The following is a 25,551-nucleotide window of genomic DNA, read 5'->3' on the forward strand; positions in this document are numbered from 1 at the left end:
CAGAAAAATGAACTTAATTTTGTGATCCAAATGTTAGTGGTGGAGCCGGGCTGAAATGTCAGGAGTTTCTACCAGGTGCTGGAAAGAGAGGAGCAAAAAAGCCTCTTTCCCTGCTCCCTCCTTCTCCCTGATGTGCACGGCCTCATCTGGAGCAGGGAGCAGGAGGAGCAGGTCCACATCCCACACTAAGTGGATCTCAGAGTTCTCGGCAAGCTGTGCCAACGGCAGGTAGTGCCAGAGGTGTGTCTACCACTGAGCCACTTCATGGCCAGACCAGGCACAGCTCAGGAGGAAAAATCAAGGAGACAACGTCCTTTGGCTCATTTCGAATTCTAACACGTGAACATTGGAGAAGTGGGAAATCCTCTGTGAAACTTCCAGTAAGAATTCCCTCCTACAGACATGCTCTCAAGATGCCTATAAACCAAGAACAGTTTATAGGCACAAAGGGAGAAGAAAAGCAATAGGAGATTGTCAGTGACCATCAGAGCACTGACGTGATGGTGGTCTGGGAAAGGCCACTTCTCCGCCCGAGGCTCTGGCTCCAATTGGCCACAAACCTGTTGTGTGGTCTTGGAAAGTCACTGACTCCTTGTGGTCCATCCTACTCAGAGGACTGACCTAGATCATCCCTAAATTCTTCTGCATCCTCTGTCCCACCTAGAGTGAAACTGTGTGACTTGAGGATGACGGCTCTGGACTTGAATTCATAAAGGGTGGGGTCAATCTAAGGGCAAGATAGTTGGACAAACTCTCTGAAAGGCTGGCTTTGCCACAGAAATGTCCTCCTTGAGAGCCCGGCCCATTTACAGCTTGATCAGCGTGGGGAATCCCTGTCTGGGGGAAAGAATGGTAAAGGAGGATCTTGCAGGGAAATAAGTGAAGCCAGCGGTCAGTCTGTTACTCTTCTGGGCTCCCTGAGCGATTCCAAGACAGCTTTACAACGTGAGGGTCAGGAGGGCGGAGCGGTTCCTGGGGGCCTGGTAGACCCACATCTGAAATATTATCCTCGCTGCCCACCGTGCAGCCGGACTTATTTCTCCAACCACCCAAATGCTTTAGGAGCTTAAAGGCATCTTGGTGATAGTGCCCCACTAGCCTGGTCAGTAGGCAGAGGAGTCAGAAAGGGTAACAACCACGTTTCCTGACTCAGGCAGTATCAGACTCGAACCCAAGCCCTGACCTTCTCAGGACGCTCATCAAATCAGGGCTTCATCACTTTGCAGTGTCTCCCTTGATGACTCCTGGGGGTCTGACCAGTTTTCAAGTTTCTCTGTAACAACCCAAACCCACACAGCACTGAGACAAAGCATTTTCACTGCAAATACATCTGGGAGAGGAACACCTTTGGAAAACCAGCTAAGGATGAAAAATTCATAGGATTGGAATTCATTCTACCTCCTGGAGGACAGTGGGAAGGAGAGATGAGAGCTTTTTTGAAAGATGACAATGGACTTGGACAAATTTACGACAGCGCCTCAAACCAGATTCAGTAACCCTTCTGGATATCAGAGGCTGGAAGCCCTGCCTGAAGATATTTATTACGCGTTCATTAGGCACTAGAGCAGAGACACTGATGGAATCTGGGCAAATGTCAGCTTGGCAGAGCCTTCACACAAAACCAGACTTACACAGGACCGCCTTCCCACACGTCCAAGGAATGCAATAATTCACACTTGGTAGGTAGGTAGGCACACTTACCATCTACTGACCCTCCTCAGTGCCTGACCTGTTGTTAAAAATGAGTAGGTTTGGGAATGCTGTAGAGTTGTTTACAAGTCTGAAATAAATGCTTCTGCACATCTCTTCCCGGGGCTCTCACAGGGGGTGCTGGACGTGATGGGCAAGCTGAGGGAAGTGTTCACCTCCACATGTGCATAAATCAGGAGAGCTCAGTGAACTACTAGGTACCAATCAGTCACTGAAGGGTAACACACTGCTTATTATGGGTTATTGCTTCAGAGAACAGCAAGGCCTAAAACCCTCCAAGTGTTCCCTAGCAAGTGGGTGACATAAGATTATACCATCAAGTTTTCCCTTTTAACTAAAACTTTTTATTGCTATCTAGAGGCAGATGACCCCAGTAGTGATCACATTTTAAACTACAGTCAATTCTCTACATTTACACCATCTTGTAGGAGGGAAGGATCTGAGACCAAGCTTCGATGAGAAGGGTAAATGAATTTGGGGGCCTCACTAGACTGAGCTGGGACATGGGGTTCGAAGCAGGATAAAGTTAGTTTTTATTTGACAAATCAGTCTAGAATCTGAAGAACAGAACAAACAATATCCTTTCCACACATCACAGAGCTCAACGCCCTCCTGCAGCTCAGTACAGCACACAATGGAACAGGGAAATGGGGGTATGAGGGTAAACCACCTCGGGCCTCCACCTCCCCACCTCACCTAGTGGAGTAGAGATGGTAATAATTACCTCACAAGTTTGCTGTGAGCATTAAATTATATAGTAAATAACTTCCTAGCCCTCAAAAATACCATCCAACAGACATCTTAAAAAGCAGCCACCTCATGCTCAGGGAGACAGGCAAGACAGCACCCATCTTCCTGCAATGCATGGTCAAGTTTTCCTCTATCGATAGAACTCTCGTGCGCAAATCCCTAGGGACTGCCTTTTGAAAGGGGAGCTGGCCCCTTCCCGCCTCCCAAACTGTAACCCCACCACCTAAAACTGCAAAGAACAAACGCCCAGCAGCTTATCTTCTTTAAGATTTCTCACTAGGCCATTTATGTTTCTCTTAGGGGATGCTGACTCAACACTCACCACAATGGATGGTCCTGTGGTGATTCCTGTGTGTACGCCAGAAAAAAGAAAAGCATACAGAAGGAGAAACACCAATTCTGTGGTGGGGAAGACAAACCAATTTCAAAAATGAAAGTTTCAAGGGCTCTACTGAAGACCTTACCACTGTAGTTGTGCAGCATTATTTCCAACATCACCAAAATTATGGAAGCTTTGACAAGAGAACCATCCTTTTTTATAGTTAAGTGAAGGGATTTTAGGCTTGAGGGCTGATCTAGTATAATCTCCTTGCTTACAAATAGGAAAACTGAGGCTCAGGGAGCTGAGGTGACATATCTGGGTTTACAGAGCCCATGAGGAGAGCAGGGCCGTCCTTGAAGTCAAGTCTTAACTGGAGAGACCAGCAGGCAAACAATTACAAGTGGAAAGAGAAAGCATGTATGTCACTTGAAATAAAGGCATTTCTCTTTGAAAACCATTTCTTTAAAATGCACTGTTTGAAATGGGATGGATGCCCCAGAAGAGAGTTTAAAATCATTTTTTTGTGGCACAGCATCTGAGAAATACACTTACGTGAAATAAGGTCAAAGCACTTTTTCTCCTCAGGGTTAGTCTTCACTTGGCAGGTTAATAAGTTGAGCTTTGCAGGAGGCCGGTTAGCCTGTTTAAAAACCAAAAAAAAAAAAAAAACGGAGATGGGTGGGAAGGAATAGAAAATCATACAGTGTCATTCCTCATTAAAATATAGCAAGATCAGGGGTTTCACTGGTTTGCAAGGATAGCTTTCAGCAGGCAGATTTTATGTAGGAAGGCATGACAGAGGCACATCACAGCGTGTCCCTGAACCTCAGCTCCCCAGAGGGCAGCTGCTCCCCCCTGCAAGGGACGCTCGGTGGCCCACACACCCACCCAGACAGGGAGAAAAGTGATGCTGCTTTGATGCCGATGGCGGTGGGCTCCCTGGGATCAAAATGCTCCACGGCTAAAGCTCTGAGACATTCCGTCCTGATTCCTACTAACGACACAGATGGTTGGTGGGGAGACTTGGCCACCCAGCTCAATTTCTGGTGATGTTAAAGTGTTTTTCTGTGTATAAACACTCACTTCCAGGGAAAGTAATCTCACAGCACAAAAATGACATAGAAATAAATTCCCATACTTTCTGAAGTGATGACAGATAATACATTCATAATCCTAAATGCCAACCATCTGTCACCAGTTTCAACAAAACCCACGTCATTCACATACATATTCCCCAACCTCTCCCACCCTACAGTGTTAAGAAGAGGTCACAAAACATTTTTGTCAGAGATGTGTCAAAAATGGATATTTTATTACCGTTTCAAAAACTATTATATTTAGTCAAAAAAGGCAAAATGCAGAAGATCAGATGATAATTTCAGAAAAAAAACTTCTGAATAGTAAAATGCCTCTCAGAAATCTTGGAGAAATCTCCAGATACGAATGGGCTTATCATACCCACTTACCAAGCTACTAAAGGAAAGATCAAATAAAATGTCTTTGACGTCAATTGTTCTTGTTTGCCCCTTCCTGTGGCCACCAGACGCCATCAGGAAATTATAAAAGCTTGGATTTGGGATTGAGATCCACACACACATGCAGCTATACCTGGGCAGACCTGCGAGACCCGCATGCATTTACAGACCTCTCTCCACTAAACTCACAGAGTCGGGGTGAGGGAGGGTGGTCTCCGTTACAACAGGACTGATCCTTGCAGTGTGAACAATTTGGGTCGGAAAAAAGGAAGTTTGGATAAGCAGAAGTTGGATAAATGGGGTTGAACTAGACTCTCCCAGTTTGTGTCCGTGTTGACCTCATCTCTTAAACGGAAGTCACTGGATATTCTCCACAGTCTGTAGATGTCTAATAGAGTCCCTAGATCATCAGAAATCAGTATTAGAAGACTCCAAGCTCTGCCTCATCCTGAAAACCTTGACAATTCCAAGTAAAAGCACCATCAATCCAATTTTGGATCTTTACCAATACAATTACCTGGCTCGTCCAGGAACCAACACGCCAAATGCTACATTTCTACAGTGCCAAGTAAAAGCCCACACTACAGATGCAACCGAACACTTTACCACAGGTGTGGAGCCCATAGAAAGTCTGTCTATTCTGTCACCTCCCGTGACCAAACTGCTGCATACGTGCATTTAGGTGATGTTCTTGGCTTATTTCCAAACTGCTGGTGTCCACTGAGTCTTAGACACAGGAGCAGTAAAAGGGGTTGGTGCACTCTGGTAAGTACAGAAACACTTTCGTGGACAGGAAGATGATTTTGAGTAATAATAATACTTCTACTACTTATATTTACTCAGCTATTATTATTATTATTATGATGTGCTTATATGAGGCAAGTACTGTTCTAAGCATTTTTAATAAATTAACTCATTTAATTCTCCTAACTGCCCTTTGAGGTAGGAACTCCAATTTTATAGATAAAGACACTGGCCTGGACAGACTAAATAATTTGATTACTGGGAGCAGTGAAGCCAACATTGGAACAAGCCAGCCTGGCCCCAGAGCCCAAGCTCTTAACTGCCACTCCCGCCTGCCCTCAGCCCGGCTCTCCATGGAAAGCAGAGTCACTACCTGGATGGTCTTCAAGTACCTTTCAGTGCAGCGAAGAACAACAACGTGAATTAATACCACCCTTCCTCCCTTCTCCCTCTCACTTGTATTCGTTTCCTTGTGCTGTGGGGAAAGTTGTTCATTCCTGCTGAGACCACTACCCACAAAGACAGATTCCTTACTTCATAGTGTATGAACACCACAAAATACGGAAAAATACTCAGTGCCTCTATTTGAAGTAGGAATAATTACAAAGGCACAAATGTGGCTACATACTAAAAAATGATAACCATAAGAACGGGCCCACAAAACACATGAGCTGACCATCTAAAGCGACAGCTGTTCTAAGCTTTACATTAATAATTGCTCGCCATCGTCCATTCAGATTAAGTATTAGCTGACGGCAAAGCTGTAAGAAAAATTTGTGAGAGAAAATTTTTAGAGAACATTTTACACATTAAATTCCCTTCCTGCTGCAATTTGGGAAAAACAGTATCATCATTTAATTCAGCTACAGAAGAGTTCTACCTAATTCATCAGATACCAGTTTTCCTCTAGGGCCTAATTTGAGAAGCCCTAGTTTAGTAGAAAACTCAGGAAGGAGTGAGAAACAGACCTATAGACTTTGTGTTTGCCATGAAGGCATGGATTCTTAGTGATACTCCCATTTTAATCACGCCATTCTATTTTTTTCCCAATTTGTCAGGCCCTTAAAAGGAAGTTTGTATTCTTCTTTCTGCATGATTGATGATCATTTAAAAAAATTTTAGATTGTGTGAGAACCAGTGGACATTTCTTCCAGCTTAACACAGTCCCCAGCCTTTGGCAGTGTGGCAATGCTGTGAATTTGGCAAAGAAGATACTGAATTAGGGTTATTTTGTCCCAAGATCACTTCTTCCCAATGCCAGAAAACACAATTAGCCTTGGCTAACGGGGAATACCATCTCGGGCTTTCAGTGAATTCATCCCGGATGTCAGCATTATCTCTCTGCTAGGGTAGAGAACACAACAATCTCATTTCCCGAAGGCTGCCAGCTTCCTGGGAAGAAATCAGTTTTGCTAACAGTGCAAATACACCCAGTGCTACTTCTCTGCTGAGCGTCAGGTACTACTCTTAGATTCCCATTTGTTCAGTCAAGTCTTTGAAAAATTGCCCCTTTTTTCCTGATGGTAAATTAGCACACTCAGGGAGACGCTGGCTAAATAGGTAAGCCACAAAAGGAGCCAAAGCAAAACAAAACCACACAAAAAGGGCATCTCTCAACTCTCGTTCTCATAGAGGCTAACACACATCGCCGCACACAAACGCTCTGTAGGTGCAGTAGCACAGGGGTGTCAGGATTCTGGCTTCCAGGGCATGCAGAACACAGGGAAAGGAGAGAAGAGGAGCACTCTGCTCTGGAAGGAGGGCTGCTACATGAACCCACTTATTTTTCTGGCAAGACAGAGGGACGGAGCCCCCTCTTGCCACTCCTCTGGCCTGGGGATAACGGTTGCTCCGGCAGCTCCCAGACCAGGCTGTGAGGCAGGAGGAGGCATCTGGGGAGCAGAGATTCCCTAAAGGGTTCCCCCAAACACAAAGCATTTATTCAACATGCGAATGGTGTGACAAGCTGAGCTGTCAGCGTGCTGGTGGAGCTAGCTGTAACTGTACTATCTGCCAAAAACTGGGGCAACCCATCGACATTTAAAGAGAACTAAGCCTCCATGTCTTTGAGAGGAAGCTCAAGCAACGGAAATGAAAGGAACCCAAGTTCATGCTGTCAGCACAAGATTACCAGGCCTGCTGTCATTTCTGTCATGGAGGGAGGACCACTCCTTGGCTTAAGCTGAGGCCCTGGGTCTAGGGGAACACTTTAATGAAGCAAATACACCAAATGTCTTAAGAGCTGTAAACAAGCATGAAATGAAACTCAGTCTTATTTTATGGAATTTTCTGCATTAAAGCAGTAAACCTGAGTTAAAACAACCGAGCAGAAAACAATTTGAAAGCAAACCAGAGAATCTCAGGTGTTTAGAGCACGAAGGGAACCTGGCCATCATCCAGTCGAACACTCTTAATTTTAAAGAGGAGGGTGACTAAATAAATTTGCTTCCCTTCACCTACAGCACTCACACTCTGACACACACGCACACGTCTACATGGAAAGAACAGGACATCGGGATCCAAACTGCATGGCCCCACGAGTGACGTGGTGACCACAAACAAGGCCAGTGAAGGCTGGATTTTGGAAAAGTGAAATGACCTTTATTTGCCCAGGCAAGAGACACATTCAATCCCCCAGGCCAGAGGTCCCCAGAGAGTCCTACAGACGACACTTGGTATCTGCTAGTTCTACTGTCTCTCTTCCTTCCCAAAGTAGAGTCAGTGAAAATGAAGGGCCCCCAGTGGAACACACTCCACACTGCAGGGCCATCCTTCAAGTGGGGTTTTATTCTATGTCCTTATTCCGAAGTACTGAGGAGGGCTGCTTCTCTGGAATCTCCTCTGAGCCAGGACCTTTCCATAGGGGCCTCAAAAGCCCATCTGTGCTCCTGCCCAGCTCCGCCTGTCACCAAGGGAACTGGTGGGAAGAGGGAAAGTGAAGACGAAGACCCAAGTTATCTCCACTACCATCCACTCATAGGACTAAGGCTGCTGATAAGCACAAGGTACCAGGCCTCTTGCTTGGGCTGCAGAAATGCAAGCTATCACCCGTGTCTCATTAGCAACAAAATAGCAACCAACTCAGCCTTTAGACATTTTCATAAATGTCTAGCAGCCTAGGTGGTTTTCACCAGATCCTGTCACACCAGGCAAGCTGATAATATGCCTCATGTCACCGTGGAAAAGAGCACCATGGTGTGAAGGGCTGTGTTTGTAAGGGTGGTTAAAATCCCTGGTCTCCGAAAGCTAGATTAGTGAGTCATTTGATTCTGATTGGTTTTTAATAGGCCCAACATACGGGGCTCAGTTTTCCTGCACGGGCATTACACATAGGATGACACAAAAAGGACCTGATTAAGGTTGGCGCAGTGTGTTAGATTTCTACAATAAAATGACTGAACTCTCTCTTCTCTTAGAGTTCTGATTCCCAGAGTCTTGACTACTTAAACGTTTTTCCCTTAATGGAGAAGTAGAAATCTTTCCAAGTGCAATGTTCAATTTCTAAAAACAAAGCTAGCTGGGGAGAGGTTTGCTGTTCTTTTGTTTCTGGAAGTCACAGGCTTTTAAATAAAGACCACCTGGTTCATCAGGTGTTTCTGAATGTTCTGATAGCTAGTGAAGACACCAAGACTCTCCCTGGCTGGAGACGGCATAAGAGGGTGCAGGTGTGCAGATCGAGAAGCAACCCAAACCAGCTTTTCTCAGCAGGGCAGTTCTCTAAAATGCATCCATACTGCGTAACACACGTAGAACCACTGCGTCCTCTTACCTCACTGAGTTGAGTTCTTCACTCACTCATCTCACGGAAGCAGGGAACACGAATTAAAAGAGAATACTTACGGTCCCATGGGAGATGGTCAGAAAGCCATTTTTAACAGAACATTTCCTTTTCTGCCACACTTTTCGGATCCTTACAGATAAATGGGAAAAAAAATAAGAGTTCAGAAATTCTGGACACAGGAGATAACGAACACATGTGCAAACTCCAGCAACGCCATTCCACGTACCCATCACTCTTCTTATAGAGGTTGCCGTTCCGCTCGGTTCCGTGTTCTTTGTTTCCCTGAGGCTGATGTAAGCTATAGGCTGTACTCTGGCGAATCTGTAAATCCTAAAAACCATCAAGAAGTCATTTTTAATTCTGTCCAGATTTAAATTTTTAAAAAAGTAGTACACAAAGAAAACTTATGCCCTTAACTTTTTAATCTTTTAATTATAGAAATTTCCCCTTCTCACCACACCAAAAAGGGGACAAAAAATTTCCTATCCAGGAACTCATAAACGCTACCTACCAGGGTGGAGAAGAAAATGTCAAAAACTAGTATTCCCAAACTGGCTGAAAGAATGAGCCATCTGGAAGTTACAGGTTTTCCTTAATTATGAGCCTTAAGTCCCTGATAACGACAAGAAGCTCCTGGTGTGGCAAAAGCAGTCCTCAAGAAGGAAGGTGGCAGGATGTGTTGGAAAAGGCAGTGCTTTCAAGCAAAAAACAAACACAATGCTCTGCTTCTTACTTTCGGCAAGTTACTTAGGCTCCCTGCCTCAGTTTCCTCCTTGGAAAATGGGAAAACAATACCCAGTAAGGATGATAAATATAGGAAGGCCTGACTAAGACCACAGGTGTGAACACCTGGTGCATAACAGGTATTGAACCATATTCCCTTCCTGACCCCATCAATCCCAGCAGAGGGCCCTGAACCTAAGTGCCTCAGCCTCAGGGTAGCCCATTCACTGGTGAGCAGAGAATCTGGTTGAGTCCACCAAACTGGGAAAGTCCAGCCTGCAGCTTCTTAAGGGCAAGGACCATCAGTGAAACCCTGGACATCCAACAGGTGCTCCACTGTGTTTAACAGGTGGCATCAGAAGTCCTGAGCTGAGAATGGAAGGAGCAGCCAGTGCCAGCATGGAAATTCTAGCAGACATAAAGGAAGCAAAACGTGACAAAAAGTTCACAGGTCAACCAGGCAGGGCTAAGATCTGGCTCTGTTATTGAGAACCCCCGATCCAGGCCATTTTGTAACAGAAGAAACAGAATCACAATGTAAATAAGTGATTTGCTCAAGATTCAGAGCTCGTTGGAGTCAGAGCAGAGGATGAAGAGAATTCCGCCTCCCACTCTCATGCTCTTCCCTTACACCATGTGCCCTCACCAGGCCTCACCAGTTCCAAGAGACAAGGGTCAGTCTCATCTCCACCTTCAAGCAGCTGACCATCCTTGGGGAAACTAGGCAGTGCCCAAACAATGAAAGAACTAATGCATGACAATCAGTGTGATCAGAACTGAGAATAAGAGGGTTCAAGAAGTGAAGAGTCAAACAGGAGAGCCTGGAGGAAGTGAGTTAAAGATGAAGGCAAGAACTGGCAGAGAATAAGGGGAGGGTATTTAAGGCAGAGGGGATGCACACAGAGGCACAGAGAGGAAAGGTGGCAGCTGTGGCCACTTTCCAGGAAAATAAGGACACAGTGTAGCTAAGATAAAGTGGGCCAAGTGGTAGAGGGGACAGATAGGCTGGAATCAGAGTTGAAACTTCATCTGAAAGCAACAGCAAGCCATCTAGATTCGTGACAGTTTTAAAAAAGATTTTTGAAGCACAAAAGTTTTCAATTTTTGATGAAGTCCAATTTATCTACTTTTGTTGTTTCAACTTTAAATGTCAAATCTAAGAAATCACTGCCTAATCCAAGGTCATGAAGACTTATACCTATGTTTTCTTCTAAGAGTTTTATAGTTTTAGCTTTTACATTTAGGTTTTTGGTCCAATTTGAGTTAATTTTTTTATTATGGTGTGAAGTAGGGGTCCAAATTCATTCTTTTGCTGTGGCTATCCAGTTGTCCCTGCATAATTTGTTGAAAAGACGATTCTTTCCTCATTGAATTGTCTTGGCACCCTTGTTGAAAATCAATTGACCAAAAGTGTAAGGGTTTATTTCTGGAGTCTCAATTCTTGATCTATACGTCTATCTTTATGCCAGTACCACACTGTCTTGATTATTATAGCTTTGTGGTATGTTTTGAAATCAGGAAGTGTGAGTCCTCCAACTGTGTTCTTCTTTTTCAAGATTGTTTTGGCTATTCTGGGTCCCTTGTATTTCCATATGAATTTTAGAATCAGCTTGTCAATTTCTGCAAAAAGGCAGCTAGGATTTTGATAAGGATTGCACTGAATCTGCAGATCGATTTGGAGAGTATTGTTATCTTAGCAATATTAAGTCTTCCAATCCATGAACATGGGCTGTCTAGCACTGACTTTTTAACTCTGAAATACGTATGGGATAACTCTGCAAAAAAAAAAAAAAATTCATCTGAGAAATGAATAATATCAATTCAATTCAGACTATCCATTATTGAATTGACAACAGAGCCTGAACAAGCAGACTCCAAACTAGGAGAAATGTCCTCGTTTTTCACGGGGAGTTCGTGCAGCACTCATGCCTCCAGACAATCAGGGCAAACAGCTCGTTCATCAGATGAGGATGGTCTCAGTTTCCACCTTCTCTCACAAGGGCCACCTATTAGCACTAGAAATTTAGAGCAACCCGAGCTTTAAACATCACAGGGAATAAATGCAGTGGAGGGGAAATGGAGAAATACTGCTCACCTATATGAGTCTCTGTGAATGACTAAAAGTAAACCTGTCAAAGACTAAACTGCACAACCAAGAAATACATCTATTGATTTGGTGAGAAAAGAAAAATCCTGCACAAAATAGGTGGCGAAATCATGTGACAACACTGCTAAAAGTGTTCATGCCAAGCATATTAATCAGAACTCTTTATAGGTCTTATGAACAGGATAAAGGACATTCCTCTTTTTCAACAGAATCAGACTCTATGCCAGAAGTTAAGGAAGAAATTACTGTTTTATTCTTTAGACAAGGCATTTCTTGAATCAATTAAAAAATGCAGGCAAACCTGAAGCTGTAAAATTTAAAATTTGTAAATAAGAGAAATATAATCTGTTGAACATAAAATTGAACCTGCTTTAGAACTAATTATTTCAGCATCTTCAAGGTGACTTTTAGGTGACCCAACAAAAAAAGCTTTTCTTCACCTGTTTGTGCAACACCTGATGAAGTGAAGGGGTGACAAAGAAAGTCAGCCCTTTCACAGAATCAAGATTTCAATTTAATGGAATATAATCCAAGAGAAAAGAGCCTTTCTTTCTGGGGAGAAGAAGAATCTAACATATAGATTAGGCAAATACAGGCAACTGGCCAGGGGAGACCACGTTGCCCTGATTCTCGGAGACTCTCCAATATTCTGTGTTTCCCTAGGAGAACCAAGGACGACCTAAGATTTGGTTGAGTGAGTCTCGCCGTGTGGAAACTGTATGTCTAAAGCACATAGGTTAAGTGGGCATTTTACGGACTTTTAGAAGGCTCTCAAAAAATTCTATCAATGTCCACAGATCCTCTATCCTGTGACATGCAGACAAGTTCTCAGATTCCAGGCAACGCCCACGATCTTAAGTTTTGTGTGGCCTTATGAAGTGTTAGCTGTTGGGTCCTGCCAAGAGAAACTGCCCAGGTTAGCAGCAGACTTAATATCTGGAAAGGAGAGGCAGGGAAGTGGACACCTGGCCAGAGGGTTCTGATTAAGGCCAGATTCAGGAATGATAAGATATGCAGGCCCAGACCAGAAAAGTTCGAGTCAGAAGAAAATTACAGCTGTCATGGGCCTCTGCTACCAGGACAGCACATCCTGTTCAACCACATCCTGCCAGTCAAGGACACTTGAAAGCAAAGCTGACAAAGAGAGAGACCACACTTGAGATCTCCAAAGTGGAAAAATCACTGTGGTTTCAGCACTCAGACCTACCAAGACCATCTCCCAGAGCCTAAATCCTCCCCGCAGTAGCACAGTCTGGGTTCTCAACATCAAAGAGCAGCGAGCCCACATGCCAATAATGTGGCTCTGGCAGAGAATCTGCCAGCACAGCAGTGGGATCTGTCCTGGCAGAACTCCACTGAGATGGACATTCGTGGGATGGGGAAGGCAGGAGAAGGTAAGGCTGACAGGGAGAAGGCTCAAGCAAAAATGAGCAGTATTGAAGGGTTTTAACTTTGTAGAAGGGATCTTTTCCAAATAGTAAAACTATGGTGCATATATAGGTATTCATTGAACAAGTTTTCAACTTTTCTGTAAGTCTGGAAATTTTCATAATAAAATAATGGAAAAATCAAACAGTAGTATCCTCTTTACACAGAGAAGAAATTATCAATAACGAAACATGAATGTCAGTGATTCAGAGGTGTGGGGGCACTGGGATCATAATGGCACAGTTTCCTTTCCAAAATATAACCCCAGGTGACAAAGAGAAGCAGCTCAAAGTCACCATATGTAATGGCCACGTTTCTCCCTTAGATCAAAGCTTGAGATTTACAGGAAGGAAATAGAAGAGTAGCTCCTACTATCAACAGTTTCCCTGGGGCATGTTACCTAATTTTTATGAACTGTAATTATCTAGTCAGAATTTTTGTTAACACTGAATAAAATCCACCAACACCTTCAGTTTTCTAAGTCACAGAAGAGAATTCAAAAAAAGGGAATGAGAGCCTAAACAACAAGGCCCACATATTCAATTCTCGTCATTGGAGAGACACAAAATGGAACCCCAATTATAAAAATTATTTTAAAATATGTAAAATTTAACATACATATTTATCTATTACTTGCAATTCTGTTGGAAGTTCTGGCTGTTCACAGTCCAATTTACGGAATACCATCATCAAAAAACAACACAGAGTGTGATATACAGAAAATACAATACAGTCACACCCAGGAGACTGGTGAGGTCGGTCTTGGGACATAAAGCCTAAGAGCAGTAAAAAAGTTCACGGATCCCTCTCTGCGGTCTGGGGCAGATGGGCTGGTCAACAAAAACCACAAAAACAACAAACCATAAAAGACTTCTGGTCTGCGCTGGTAAATCTGTTATGCTTTTCTGCAAAGCTACTGCAAATCTGCTTTCTGACAACAGCCAGTTTTCCCAAACCTCCTAATTTTGCACAGCCAAAGCCAACGTGGCCCTTACATTGTGCCCAGAGTGCTGCCCAGAGTGCTAGTGAACTCCGTCAACTGCTCTCCTTTATGTTAAACCTGAGTTTTGCTTCAGGGGTTTGATCCTCCTTCTCAGACAGAAGCTGCTTTCAACCACTCCCATCAATGCACTGGAGAGCCGGCTGCCTTGACGGTGTTCTGGCTCCCACGTTAGCACTACCTCTTCCAGTTACAATTGGGCCACTATTTGCTCCGTATTCCATACACTTATTTTTTGTCTTTTTGCTTATATCCCATGTTTGGGAATATCAAAGTGTCAGGACCTATATTCTCTTGACTGGGACGAAGTCACCATGCTGTCGGCAATTTCTAGCACTTCATATAACCTCAACCTGCCAATCTCTCACTTAGCTGACCCACTAAATGAGCAATATGGTACTACAATATGATAGCCGGAAAGGCACAGAAGGCAGGAGGGCATCCGCAAGCTGCTCAAGGTCCAGCTAGAGAAAAAGCATCTGTGCACTTGAGGACGCAGCCAACAACTCAAAACGAATATGCTGTGATTGAACCAAGTCTTTCAAACAAAATGTGCTATATGAACTCAGAGCACTGGGACTAGGGTGAGCAGAGGCAGCTCTCCAGGTGTGGGGCTTAAGATGGACTAGAAGGACATGTAGAATTCAGCTATGCAGTGGAAGGGGAGGGGGCGAGCTCTTCATTTCCACAAAGGAGCAATGGCAAAAGTGTAAACTGTAAACTTGGAAAATTTCCATTTCACTAATATTTGTGCATTTAAATTCTTTAGCCTTTCATAAAACCCACTGCTACTGAAAGAGGAAGGGTTAAAATTAGAAATGCTACTAGCCATTAATCTATACATGAAAGAAATATTTATTTTTTGAAGTTCACGAAGAAAACATGCAAATTCTCCAATTTATTAAAATACTGAACTACTTACTCTCCTAGACTTCGGTCACAAAAGGTAAATGCATTTGGGAGAAAAACAACAACATTCAGTAATAGTACAAGAACTTAAAACAAAATAGAGCATACCAAACTGCCAACAGCGGACTATATGCTAGCTAAGTAGTTTAATAGAGTTATTTATCTAAAATCTACTAGCTATATATTTAGACATATTCCTTTATTGACAAAGCAGTGGATTTACATTAAATTTCACATTATAGTATCCACACTATAGAGAAGATATCATAAAATTACCTTGAAAATTTACTTTTTAATGGTTATTTATATGAGCCCCTAAAATACAAATTATCACCACGAATGTGTTAGCATGCAGAGAAGTGATTATATGAAAGAGATGATGCAGGAGAAACTAAGGTTTTCTGCCCATTGGAATGCAGCTGGAAGAAAATCTATCTCCTCACGTTTTACAAAACACAGTCTCAGGGCTGGAAGATTCAGATGGTCACCTGTCACCTGCTGATGCCCATGTGGGCAGAGGCCACGTGTATCAGGCAGAGAAACCACAGAGTTCCAGGTAGAAAATCAACGGCATAAATAACCAGTGTCTGTGCGATAGAGATGCTAAGAGCTACTCATCTAGCAATTGACAGAGCAAAAAAGGTTTATACACTGCCGTTAAGGCCATGCCTACTGTAAATGCTTCCCCCCATGAAATAAGCATATTTTAAAGAATAAACTAAATATTTTGGTGCTGCCTGACATAGCCCCACTCCTCAGTCCCAAAGCCTCTGAGACATAGGTAGAAAATCCTGATCTTTCAAAATTAAATCCCCTCACCTCTTTCTGTTCAACTTGCAGTGCTGATTTCAAAATGTCTCGAAGCTGTATCAACTGCCTTCTTTCTTCATCCTGGGCCTGTTTGATCTTTAAAAAACAAAACAAAACAGAGAGAAGCCTGACTGAGGTACAGTGAATTGCTGGCGCTCATAGGGCATTTCCACATAAATGAAATGAACGCCTCTGTCACTAGTCAAACCTTCGCCAACCAAGACAAAGGACGGGAACAGGAACTCTGTACTCCAAGTGGCACTGCCGGGCTGTTAGTCTGTGATTGTGCATCACGCAAACACAAGATTGTACAGAAGCAACATTTAAGTGAAAGTGTTTGTCGCATAAAACCGGTTTCAACACTGATGCGGGAGGGGAGACACTTACTGTGTGCAGATCTGTTGAAAGTGTTTCAATGGAAGGTTTGAGGCTTTCAACTGCTTTCAGTCCATCCTGAAAAAAACTAGGAGAAAAAAGAAGAAACACAGATTGTGTTTCATAAAAGAGAAAAAAATCTTGTTAGAGAAAAAACTTGTTTAAAGGAAAGTGACTGAAATCATTATTTAATTCCTGGGGGAAAAGACTGTATAAACGGAACCTCAAAATATCAGGCAAACCAAGAATAAAATGACACTCAAAACTATGAGAAGTGAATAGAAAAAGAATTGCAATAAGCCTAAGAATTTGTAATTTTTCTTGACTCATATAAAATGAACCCTAAGTTTTCAGTTTATAATGGGAAACTGGACTCTACTGACAAAAGGCAGCAAAGGCTTTGGTTCAGGAGTGGAAGAGTCTGAAGCCACGAAAACATGGGGTGGAAACAAGGATAAGACACTTGAGAATTTTCCTTGACAGGTGAGAGCTAAATGGAAAAAAGAAAGAATGCAGGAAAAAACCAAGCAAGCTCGCCGCACATGAATGGCCATACCCCGTCTGAAGAGTAGGAACCATGGCTATGAACCTGAGATCAAATATCAAAAGGAACTTTTTTTTTTTTTTAGGCTCAGAACTCAATGCTTGTGAAGTCATTTATAACAAGTGATACCAGAAATACAATCGAAGCTAGACAAGTTTTTCTGCAGCAACAGTACGCTGAGGTTCGGCACTGCCTCTGAAGCGTGTCGTCTACAACCCTTTGGAGAGGAATGAAGAAAAGGTTTCCCAATGTGTGCAAAACCTGTAACAAAGCCTATAATGCCTACGTGATTTGGGCCCTGCCTATGTCTCCAAGCTTCAATCCACATCATTTGCCCTCTTTATTCACTAGGTTCCAGGCACACCAGCCCTCTCTCTATTCTTCTACGGCCGCCAAATCCTTCCTGCCTCAATCCCTTTGCACATGCTGTTTCTTCCCTCTAAAGGCTTCTCCCTGCAGCATATCTTCTGTTTCGTCTGGCTGATTCCCAGTCATTCTTCAAGTTTTAAGTTAAATACGGTCTCGTTATTGAGGCCTTCGGTGACGCCCTACTTTAAAAGAGGTCTCCTTGCTATATTCTCTCAGAACATTGTCTTTTGCTTCAAAACACTTACCACAACTGCCATTATGCATTCATTAGTGTGATTATGCAAATATAATTCCCCCATTAGATCTGGAGTTCTAGTAGGGTAAGGACACAGTATCTACAAACCCTGGCATAGTTCAAGCACACAATATTTGCAGAATGAAGAAATAAATTAATGAAGGAAGGAAGGAGAGTCTCCAACTTCTCCCAGTTTATTGGATACCAAGGAGACTATCTTCAAAAAGTCATCTGGGTTTCACATGTGTTCACGTGAGGGGATGTTTATCACATTAATGTGCCGCAAAATTATGTTTCGGTGAATGAGGGGACTGTGGATCCAACAGTGGTCCCATAAGATTAGTACCATATAACCTAGGTGTGTAGTAGGCTGTACCATTAAGGTTTGTGTAAGGACACTCTATGCAGTTCACACAATGACGGATTGCCCAAAGATGCATTTCTCAGAACGTTATCTCCATTGTTAGGCGATACATGACTGTACTTTTAAATTCAGCAACAATCCTGTGGGACTTTCCCATATCAAGTATGTAATAAACAGGAGGGGTTGTAAAAACAATGCAGCATGACACTTAATACAATAATTCCAAGGAGGAAGGAAGGGGAAACCTACACACAGGATGTGGGTAATGACCATTACTAGCTAGTTATTAAGATTCACAGAAGCTGGGCTATTAGAATTTTCTTACCTTAACCTTTAGATATACGCATAATTATTTTATATTTTCATTCCTATATTCTACCTAACTCATTTTTTTCCTGAATATAGAATATGCCTCTGGTAGAGCAATTGTGTCAGAGTGTTACAATGATTTCTCCACATGTCTGTTTCCACTGTCAGGGCAGAAATGCCACGTCTTATGCATCTCTGTGCCTTTGTCTTCTAGCACACGGCCAGCACTCAGCAGGTTCTCCTTTTAAATTGAAAAGAAAATTTGGAAGAACAAACCCAGCAATAAGAAACGGAGCTCTCCCCTCTCGTCATGAACTCATCTGGTTCTCATGTTCTGTTTCAGTTATATTTTTTCTTTTATAACTACTTTATTAATCACTTCAAGTTCCTGTGAAATAGGTAGGAATGAGAGAGAAAACACTAGGATACAGAGTAGGAAAAACATCACAGGAGATCAACGCGGAAATGGTCCTGCTCGTGGGAACGGGAGCAGGTGCACAGCTCCCAGGATCTCTGTGCTGGCGACTGTCCCCACAGTGAGGAGAGCCAGGTAGTGGAGTTAGACGTTCAGAGAAGTGTGTCTCGTCACAGAGATGGGTTCCAGCGTGACACCGGACAGTGCACTTGGAATAACGATACAAATTTGCATTTCATCTTTGTCATCGCCTAGCCAATCTTAATCATCTACCTGGAAAACCTCCTCCCTCTGATTCTCAAAATCCCTATCTTTCTGTACCCTCCTTACTGAGGCATGTTTTGGCACCTAGGTATACCTTCACTGAGTGCCATCACTGTGACATTCCCAAGCACAAACTCCTGGCACATTTTTCTTAGGTTGAACCCATTAACACTTTCCTAAGCTTCAGTGAAACACTATTTACTATCAACATTACCAAATATCAAATTTTGTTTTTTATTAAACGTTTTCTAGCCTGCCTGACCAAGTTTTCCAGCCTTAAAAATATACCCACTGAGATTTAATCTTCAAGCTCCCACCAGGCAGGGTGGCCTCTCCCTCCTCCTGCAGCCTTCACAACAGTGCACCATACTTACGGCAGTGACCTGTCTGCCCTCTGCGTCCTGGCCATCCCTCTCACTAGAGCAAGCTTCTCCAGGGCACCGGACCCATGTCTCATTCAACTCTGTACCCCAAGTTCATCAAGCAGCAGCTCGTCATAGTGGTTCTCAGCAGGTATTTGCTCAAAGAACAAGTCCCTTCAACACTCATTACCACTGTTTAGAACATGACCATTTTCTTTGTTTTATTATCCTTTTAAAGACTGTCCTATTTCTAGATTCCATTAGAGAATAGGATCCTCAATCTTCAGCAGCAAAAGCTAGTAAGATAAATTTTCGGGATATTCCAGGAACTAGAGATGCAAACTCTTTCCCTAAATGAAATAAAAGACAAAGAACATGAAATGCTCTTCAAGAATGCTTAAGGTGGGGCCGGCCCCGTGGCTTAGCGGTTAAGTGCGCACGCTCCGCTGCTGGCGGCCTGGGTTCGGATCCCGGGCGCGCACCGACGCACCGCTTCTCCGGCCATGTTGAGGCCGCGTCCCACATACAGCAACTGGAGGGATGTGCAACTATGACGTACAACGATCTACTGGGGCTTTGGGGGGAAAAAAATAAATAAATAAAATCTTTAAAAAAAAAAAAAAAGAATGCTTAAGGTGAGAAGCAAAAATGAGTAAAAAGCAAAATATTGCATCTCTAAGCAGTTCTAAGGGTGAACACCCAAACGTGCTCCCAGAATCTAGTTTACACACAGAGGCCTCTTCACACCTGCAGAGAAGAGCAGACGTGAGAAGCGTGGCGGCTAAGCAGGCTGCCACGGGGGCACAGCACGTGTCAAGCACAACTGTACCTCCGGGCGTGAGGAGTGGAGACTGGGGATGCTAAATGGGGACATGAAGGAACTCCCACGCACATAAATGCACACATGACCACCAGCTCCTCTGTCCGATGACTGAGTCACTCAGGCTGAGTCACTCAGGCTCCACGTTTTATCCCAAAAATATGAATTAAAAAAGTCAAAGCTGGGGCCGGCCCTGTGGCTTGGTGGTTAAGTGCGCGCGCTGCGATGCTGGTGGCCCGGGTTCGGATCCCGGGTGCGCATCGAGGCACCACTTCTCCATTCATCCTGAGGCCGAGTCCCACATACAGCAACTAGAAGGATGTGCAGCTACGACATACAACTATCCACTGGGGCTTTGGGGGGAAAAATAAAATAAATAAAATCTTTAAAAAAAAAAAAAAAAAGTCAAAGCTGTTTGAATGATATGAAGAGCACGCAACACACACACACACACACACACCCACAGACATACACACACACACCACACACTCATCCAAAAAGGAAGTAATGGAAGATCCATCATTTTTAAAGGTTACTGAGCTCATGCCCATAAAAGGCCAAGTAGTTCACTTTTCCACAAGTAGTCTGTTGCTACCCAACTGATCGGTTTGGGCAAAATAAAGAAAAAAAAGGAAATCCCAGAATAGCCTCTTCTTAAAAATAAATTAGCAAGGAAGCACCCCACTTCCTAAACCGCCTCATGTAAGGTTTCATGGATGAGAACTGAAGAAGTAATTTGGATGCTAATCACGAAGTTAGGATTTTGAGTCTCTGTAAAATAATTCATCTTGAAAATTCTACGAATTCGGGGTCTTTTCCTGTGCTCTGAGACTGTTTTTCCAAACTTGGAGCTCTTCTTTAACCCAGGATGAATCACACAGCACATCTGCCTTTGCTGTTTGACCTCAACTGCTTTAGAAATGCAATGTCATCAAGGTTGTACTAAGAATCCCAAAGCAGAGCTCAGTGCAATTCAACAGTACCGTCCACTGTGGCAGACATGTGCCAGGTAAACGCACCAGGTGCTACAGCCTATAAAATAAACGTCACGGCCTCCTTCCTGAAAGAGTCTACATTTCAGTGGGAGACATGACACAATATGAAAGACGCCATCGTGGAGACATGTGGAGGGTATAGTCATAACACAGGAGGTAGATAAGTAAGGCCATAAGGGAAAAACCAGAAAGACTTCAAAGTAGCAGTTACATATGAGCTGGGTCTTAGTGGGAACAGAAGTTGGGGGAAGGCACAGAGGGAACAGAATGACATTCTAGGAAAAGGGAACAATGTGTGCAAAGGTACACCGGCATGGGGCACGGCCTGTTGGGGGAAAGGCGAGTAGATACGTGTGGCAATTCGACCTCCAGAGATTTCTCCCATCACTCCACACCCTCTACTTGTGCTGTCACCAGGCCAGGCCAAGACAGCGTCGTCTCCAGACTGCACTAGGACGAGACCTGTGTACCTAACTGACCGCCCACGTCCACTCTTGTCCCATCTGATTCCTCCTCCACAACATGCAGAGTAACCTTGTTAATGCAGAATGGAATCTAAGGAGCCTTCCTGGATGTTTCTAATCAACACAACTCTCTCTTCTCATCACGCTGCTTTGCCTTTTCATAGCCACGCTCACTCCCTAAAACTGTGTCACATAATTGCTCAAGTGTTTACTTTTGTCTCCCCCATTAGAACTGAAGGCCCATGAGTGTAAGAACTGGGTTTCCCTTCTGACTGTATCACCAGAACCTCAAATAGTGCCTGGCACATAGTAGGAACTCCATCAACATTTGTTGAATGAATCCTCTGCTTAAAACTTTTCAAGAGCTTCTCAATACATTTGGGATAAAACCTAAAACCTTTAACAAGACTTCCAAGGCGTCTGCGTCTCTCAGGCTTTCCTATCCAGTTTCCTTTCAGGCTGCTTTCCCCTTCACTCACTATATGGAAGTCACGCTGGCCTCTTCCTGCCTCAAGACCTTGACTTCTCCTGGAATGTTCTCCCCCTCTTCCTTATCTGCTAGCTCCTACTCACCCTTTAGATTCAGAATACATGTCTCCTCAAAGAGGCCTGCAGCTAATTCAAGGAGTACTTGAATTACCTACTATGCGCCAGGTACTGTGTTCTGGCTGCTGGAAAATACAGCAAGGAATGAAACAGAAAAAAGAACAAAAATCCCTGCCCTCAATCTTAATCTAAATGAGGTCCTTCTATTATATTCTTTTTTAGATTCCTATACATCAGAACACTTTTTAAAATGTCCAGTTACAAGTCTGTTTGCTTAAGTCTGACTCTCCTACTTGATGTGATCAGGAACTACGTCTGACTCTCCTACTTGATGTGATCAGGAACTACGTCTATAACGTCATTACTTTATCTCCAGCATCCAGGACGGTGCCTGACACACAACACACACTCAATGAAAGTGAGTGAATGAGACGGGGCCTGTTTATAGTGGCGACTAGGGGTCAGGGAGGAGAGGGAGGACAAGGAGTAAGAAAGACATCAGGGCTGGGCCGGCCCGGTGGCTTAGCGGTTAAGTGCGTGTGCTCCACTACTGGCGGCCCGGGTTTGGCTCCCGGGCGCGCACCGACGCGTCACTTCTCCGGCCATGCTGAGGCCGCGTCCCACATACAGCAACTAGAAGGATGTGCAACTATGACATACAACTGTCTACTGGGGCTTTGAGGAAAAAAAAGGAGGAGGATTGCCAGTAGATGTTAGCTCAGAGCCGGTCTTCCTCAGCAAAAAGAGGAGGATTAGCACGGATGTTAGCTCAGGGCTGATCTCCCTCACAAAAAAAAAAAAAAAAAAAAAAAAAGACAGACAGACATCAGGGCTGAGAGGTGAGGCCTGGTTGTGAAGGGCTGATGCACGTGGCAAAGGGGAATACTTGAGGCAGTGCCTGGACGCGGGGGTTTCTCCTCCTCTTCCACATACAGCCGCCTTTGCTCATCACTGTCATTTGCTTAAACGATAAGGAATCTATGAAAGTATTCTCTTAATTTAACACATTGCATTAATACCATCCCACTTCTCTTTTAATAAAAATATGTGATAATCTGTAGTTTGCCCCTCTACAAAAAGAACAAAAATAAGTATATTTGATAATTACTGTAGATTTTTATACTATTTTTCAATTGAGATATAATTCTTAAACTATAAAACTCACCCTTTTAAAGTGGTTTTTAGTATATTCACCAAGTTGTGCAATCATCAGCACTACCTAATTCCAGAACATTTTCATTACCCCAAAAAGAAACCCTGTACCCATTAACAGTAATTCCCCACTTCCTCCTTCCCCCAAGCCCTGGCAGTCACTAATCTGCTTTCTGTCTCTGTGGATTTGCCTATTTCTGACCCGTAAATAAATGGAATCATACAGTACGTGGCCTTTTGTGCCTGGCTTCTTTCACTTAACATGTTTTCAATGTTCATCTGTGTTGTAGCATGCGTCAGTACTTCATTCCTTTTACTATAGATTTTTAAATGAGTGTTTATTTTCCTCAATACTACAGACCTACCAGAAGTTGTCATAAACAAACATCTGGAATAACATCATGACAAAGAAAAAGAACTTACTTGCATTGGGCATGAAAATATTTGATCAGATTCTGAAGTAAATCCACTCCCTTTTTAATCTTAATTTCATTGACCTTCAGCAGATACTGTTAAAAAAACAAAAAAGGAAATGTCATCGATATAAGCAGAACATGAGTTTATTACGAGCTTCTGAGGACAGATCGTCTCTTCTACTTCTCTGACATCTTTTACTGTGGGTACAGCTCATGGTAGATGCTTAATGCATCTGAATGCCATAACCAGATGTTTCTTTTAGTTTGGTGCCATATGAATTACATGATGGTCAGGTAATTAAACGTTTAAGTGCCACAAACTCGTAATTAAGACATTCCGTCTTAACCTGCTAGGAGAAATGTTCCCTGTCCGCATACTTCTGTCCCAGGTCCCTTTCTTCAGGCAGGTTATTGTCTAGAACACTAACTGCTAAGCTTTTGTAGTTGAGACTCGTGTCACCACATCTCTAATCCTAAAATACTTTCCTGACACTTAAAAAAAAATGTGACTGTTATAAAAACCAAATTTTAAACTGAAATGAATTAAAGCCATTTTTAACTTGGAGAATTCATTACCAACCACGAAGACATCAGGAAGCCCCAGGGATCTACAAAACCAGCATCAGGAAATATATTTGTTCTTTGCTAAAGGTTTATAGGACAAAGATTCCCTAAATTCCCTTTCCCCTCCACTGTCAGGATGTGGTATAAAGAATCCTGAGAACATGTCATCTCTGAGCCTGCCTGCCCCCTGAAAGAGCCCCTGACCCCTGCTGATCACACAGGCTTCTGAGCTGTAACCCGGGAAACTCAAATTCAAGTGCTCTCCCAGGTCTGCCACGCAGCCCAAAGTAGGAGATGGGAAGCTGCTCTGAAACAGTAAACTACAAAATTTCCTTTTGCCTACATCAATTGCCTTGATGTCCTCTTCTCCCTCTTTTTTTTTTGGTGAGGAGGATTGGCCCTGAGCTAATGTCTATTGCCAATTCTCCTCTTTTTGCTTGAGGAAGATTGTCACTGAGCTAACATCGGTGCCCATCTTCCTCTATTTTGTATGTGGGATGCCACAGCATGGCTTAATGAGCGGTGTGTAGGTCCGTGCCCAGGATCCGAACCTGCAAACCCGGGGCTGCCGAAGCGGAGCATGTGAACTTAACCATCATGCCATCGGGCCAACCTCTCTCCCTCCTTCTTTTTGATATTTATTCACTGTTAATTGAATAAGATGTCTCGCAATGTATCAAAATGGTTAAATGGTTAATAAGACTCTTGGCAATGAGTCAAACTTTAAAATGTGTATACCCTTTGACCTAGAAATTCTACTTACAGGAACTTAGAGATTCTAAGAAGATAATCATGAAAGTTTACAAAGGTAAAATAGAAAAGGAGGTTCCTTACAGACTTGCTTGTAAAAATGAAAAACGGCAACAACCCAAATGTAAAGAATGGGGGATTAAGTATGGTGCATCCACACCAAAAAAATGCTAGGTAACCATTAGGTCAATAATGTAGAGACTTGCTGACAAGGAAAGATGTCCACGGCATACTACTGAGTGAAAATAATCGGGTTACAAAGCATCAGTAGAGAATGATCCTGTTTATATAAATTATTTTTATGAAGGTATACATAGGGGTATATGAAAGATGGTTAGCTAAATGTCAAAGTGGTTATCTTTTGAAAATTTGGGGTGATTTAAAATTTTTTTATAGATTAAATGTTGACCATATATATATATATGTACACACCAATTTTTTAAAGTACATATTTTTATAATCATAAATAAGCAAGATAGGATACCTCATACTTCTCTATTCACAGAAGTTCCGTATGACTTATTTGGCACACTGAATTTCTTTATAGAAATCATTTTGAAGAAAAAGTTCCACAGCTTTAAAATAAGCATCTAAAAGCCATTCTTCTGTCTAGATTAGATCCGGGCAATTAAAATTTTAAACAGCTAAACAACATTTACAAAGCATTTACAAAGCTTGAGAACTTCAGGGGCCGGCCTGGTGGCGCAAGCAGTTAGGTGCTTGCGCTCCACTGCAGCGGCCCGAGGTTCGCCGGTTCGGATCCCGGGAGCGCACTGATACACCGCTTGTCAAGCCATGCTGTGGCGGCGTCCCATATAAAGTGGAGGAAGATGGGCATGGATGTTAGC

At 43.1% G+C, this 25,551-nt stretch overlaps 1 protein-coding gene across 4 annotated transcripts in view; it reads right to left on the reverse strand.

Annotated features, from left to right (window-relative positions):
- Positions 1-25,551, reverse strand: part of ASAP2 (ArfGAP with SH3 domain, ankyrin repeat and PH domain 2) — a 181,347-nt gene that overhangs the window by 44,987 nt on the left and 110,809 nt on the right. For all 4 annotated transcript variants that reach the window (XM_087437175.1, XM_087437174.1, XM_087437177.1 and 1 more), the window contains exons 7-12: positions 23,397-23,482; positions 16,147-16,222; positions 15,769-15,855; positions 9,009-9,112; positions 8,842-8,911; positions 3,335-3,422 (exon numbers count right to left, since the gene is read on the reverse strand). In XM_087437175.1, coding sequence (XP_087293301.1) covers positions 3,335-3,422; positions 8,842-8,911; positions 9,009-9,112; positions 15,769-15,855; positions 16,147-16,222; positions 23,397-23,482 — 511 coding nt within the window. The remainder of the gene's footprint in view (positions 1-3,334; positions 3,423-8,841; positions 8,912-9,008; positions 9,113-15,768; positions 15,856-16,146; positions 16,223-23,396; positions 23,483-25,551) is intronic.

The sequence above is a fragment of the Ceratotherium simum genome, chromosome 11 (genome assembly GCF_057802395.1).
Source record: "Ceratotherium simum simum isolate JZ-2026a chromosome 11, ASM5780239v1, whole genome shotgun sequence".
Taxonomy (NCBI): Eukaryota; Metazoa; Chordata; class Mammalia; order Perissodactyla; family Rhinocerotidae; genus Ceratotherium; species Ceratotherium simum.